The sequence below is a fragment of the Ichthyophthirius multifiliis genome (genome assembly GCF_000220395.1).
Source record: "Ichthyophthirius multifiliis unplaced genomic scaffold scaff_1120509250529, whole genome shotgun sequence".
Taxonomy (NCBI): Eukaryota; Ciliophora; class Oligohymenophorea; order Hymenostomatida; genus Ichthyophthirius; species Ichthyophthirius multifiliis.
This window is the reverse complement of record NW_004086661.1, coordinates 5,882-9,112: the sequence shown is the minus strand read 5'-3', so window position 1 is coordinate 9,112 and position 3,231 is coordinate 5,882. Positions and strand designations below refer to the sequence as shown.

At 15.2% G+C, this 3,231-nt stretch overlaps 1 protein-coding gene across 1 annotated transcript, besides 7 other annotated features; it reads left to right on the top strand. All coding sequences in view use genetic code 6, as the record gives it.

Moving 5' to 3' along the window:
• Window positions 1–574: 574 nt before the first annotated feature.
• Window positions 575–640: a microsatellite.
• Window positions 587–638: a microsatellite.
• A 46-nt stretch (window positions 641–686) lies between the features above and the next one.
• Window positions 687–738: a microsatellite.
• Window positions 688–738: a microsatellite.
• A 58-nt stretch (window positions 739–796) lies between these two features.
• Window positions 797–844: a microsatellite.
• Window positions 845–1,006: 162 nt separating this feature from the next.
• Window positions 1,007–1,053: a microsatellite.
• Window positions 1,054–1,157: 104 nt separating this feature from the next.
• Window positions 1,158–1,203: a microsatellite.
• Window positions 1,204–1,790: 587 nt separating this feature from the next.
• On the top strand, window positions 1,791–2,950 carry IMG5_080150 (p53 regulated pa26 nuclear protein sestrin, putative; the record flags this gene model as incomplete). The annotated part of the gene is made up of 4 exons (XM_004036448.1): window positions 1,791–1,844; window positions 1,955–2,054; window positions 2,156–2,488; window positions 2,546–2,950. Coding segments are annotated over 4 exons (891 nt in total), but the record flags the coding sequence as incomplete, so codon positions are not given.
• Between the last annotated feature and the right edge of the window lie 281 nt (window positions 2,951–3,231).

Below are 3,231 nucleotides of genomic sequence, written 5' to 3'. Positions count from 1 at the left end.
AAAAGAAGTTGACCAAGAAATTATGCGTTAAGCTCCACATGCTTAAAGAAAATATAATAAAATAACCTAGTCTCTTAGATAAAAATTCATTGAAAAAATAGAAAATCAAAATAGGTCTATTAAAAAAGCTGCTGAAGAATTAAATATAAACTATAGTTCTGCGAAAACTATTTTAACTTTACATAGAAGAAAACAAAAATAATAAGAAAACTCATCTTTTTAATAAACAGATTAAAAATAATTATCTCCTAAAATTAATTAAGAAAGCAAATTTAACTCTATTTCTACAAATTTATCTGAATTAGGTAAATAATAAAACTCTTAAAAATAATAAAAAATTAATAAAAATATAATTCTTGTAGCTCCAAATATTTAATAAGAATAGTAATCTAATAACACTTAGTTATCATTCCCTTAAAATATATTATTTAATTAATAATAACTATAATGTATTTAAAACATTTTGTATAATTAATAATCTAACTTAATTCCTTTAGTTGAGTAGAATATTTCTTTGTAAAATAAAAAATTAATACAATAACTTTTAATAAACTAAATACTTTAATAATAATGAAAATTACAATAAAATATAAAATATATAATATAAATTAATTAAAATGAAAATTATATAATATAAATTTCTCTTTTGCAAAAAAATATACTATTTATATATTGCATTTTTGTATTTATAAATATATATATTATTAAATATATATATATATATACATATATTATATAATAATCAAATTTTCTATAATTTTCTTATTTATTTTATTTTTTAGAAATTTATAATTTTTATTATTTTTTAAAATCAAAAATTATTTTAAAATCTATTATTTGTTTATTATATATAATTTATAATATACTTTTGTCTATAAAAATGATATATGATGCAATATTTTTTTCTTAAATTAAATCTATAAAATTAAAATTATATTAAAAACAATTTTTATTTTTTAATGTTTAATTATAGATTTATTATTTATTTGATTTAATCTTTTTAATAATATTTTTATATATTTTTTTAAGTTTTTAATATTTTTATGTATTTTTTAAAAAACTTAACTTACAAAAAAGTACCTTTTACTTTTTCAATGCATACTTTGATTATTTATTATGTTTAAAAATAAAAATTATTTATAAATTAATAAATATATATAATTTTAGTTATATAGAGATAATTATTGTTATATAAGATAATTTAATGAATATATTATTATAAAAAAAATATGAAATTTATTATTTTATTAACAAAAGTAAAATATAAGTAAACTTGAAATATTAAAATAATTAAACACAATATAAGTTATATAATCTAAAAAAATGTTATAAATTATTAAAAATTGATTTATTTATGATAAATTTGTATATTTTTATTTATGTTTTTAAATTTAGCTAATTTAATAAAAAATATAATATTTTATTTTTAAATATATACATATTGAAAATTTATATTATAAATAATTAAAACAAATAAAAAAAATATATAAAATAAGATTTTTAATTGAAATTTTCAAAACAAATAAATAAAATATTAATTATTTAATAATAATATGCAAGACTAATATCATATAACATGCCCATTAAATAATTCTTAAATAAAAAAAAATATAAATTATGCTTTTCCCACATATTTGGACTCAGATTATAAATAAAGCAGAATTGAATAAGTATATTTAAAAAACATAAAATAAAAAATGGTTTTTTCTTTACAAATGACATTTTTTTTTTCAAAATATAAATAATTATATTAAATAACAGCAAATTAAAAAAAAATAGTGTAAAAAATGCATAGAAGAAATAAAGCAAATAATAATTGAGCATTGTAAAGATAAAAATTAATAGTAATAAAAAATACATATAATTTTATAATTATTAAAAAAAATAAAAAAATATCTAATTTATATAAAACTTAATAAAAAAGAAAATATTTATTTTTATTAAAATATTATAGATATTAAGATTTTATAAGAATAAAAATTGAAATAATGATATAATAAAATCCTTTTAAAGAATGTTCGAGATTGTTTCAAGAATTATATGAATAGTTTTATGTTTTTTTTTTTTTTTTCAATAAATATATATATACATAAAAAAAATCAATTAAAAACGTATATTTTAATTTTTTTTTTTTTAAAAAAAAAACTATAAATAGTCTAGTAATTAATTATAAGAGTAAAGAATTTCAGAATTTTATAAAAACGAAAATTTGCCTTCAATATAAATTTTAGGATAATATTTATTTAATGAACAAGAATAATAAAGTCTATTTACAGATTGGCCGATATTATAAAATAATTTATAAAACGAAGAGTTTAGAACTATAATAGGAGATATATATAATCAAAATAATTGTAGAATTCCTCATTTGGAAAGACTTTTATGTTGGTTTCCTGATTATTTAAAACATTATAATAGTTTAACATAAAATTTGTTTTATGGATCAGGTCCAATTCCAGTTGATCAAAGATATTATATTGCTATTTTAGTTACAAAATAAATAAATAAAAATTTATAAATTTATTTTATTAAAAATAAAAAAAAGGCAACTTCCTGTTATGGCTGTGATTATTTACATAACAGATTGTCTTAATAGTTTTTAAACATAGGAGGTAATATTGAATGGCTTGAAACAGGAATAAAATACAGTCCACCAAAGATATAATAATTAGCCGAAATAAATTCCAAATTAGCATATACTCCTTATGAATTATATAAAAATCCACATATAATAAGTGTAAAATATATATAAATATATATTTTTATAAAAAAAAAGAGTTTGCTTTAATTTGGATGGTAAAAAAATGAATTAATGTTAGCAATTTTTATATTAGTTTTTTATCATGGCTTTTCTTGTATTTGTTTAGCTTTAGGTATAAAAAATGAGTTCGATTTAGAAAAGCCTGAAGAAAAAGGGATAAAATATAAATTTTTAGATTTTAATTAGAATAATAATTCAACATAAAATTATTGTAATCTAAATTTGGAAAAAATTTTAAAAAAAGATAATAATGACAGTGCTGATGAGGTTGAAGTTTAAGAATAAATAGCAAATATTGGAAGAAAAAAGAAAAATACACCGAGTATTACATTAACAGAAGATTAATAATAATAATAAGAAGATGCATTAAAATATTAACAAGTATATGATATTTATAAAAAGTTTATTGTCTTTCCACTTAATAATTTCGAAGATAAAGTCAATTCTGTACTTAGATATTCGGAATTCAA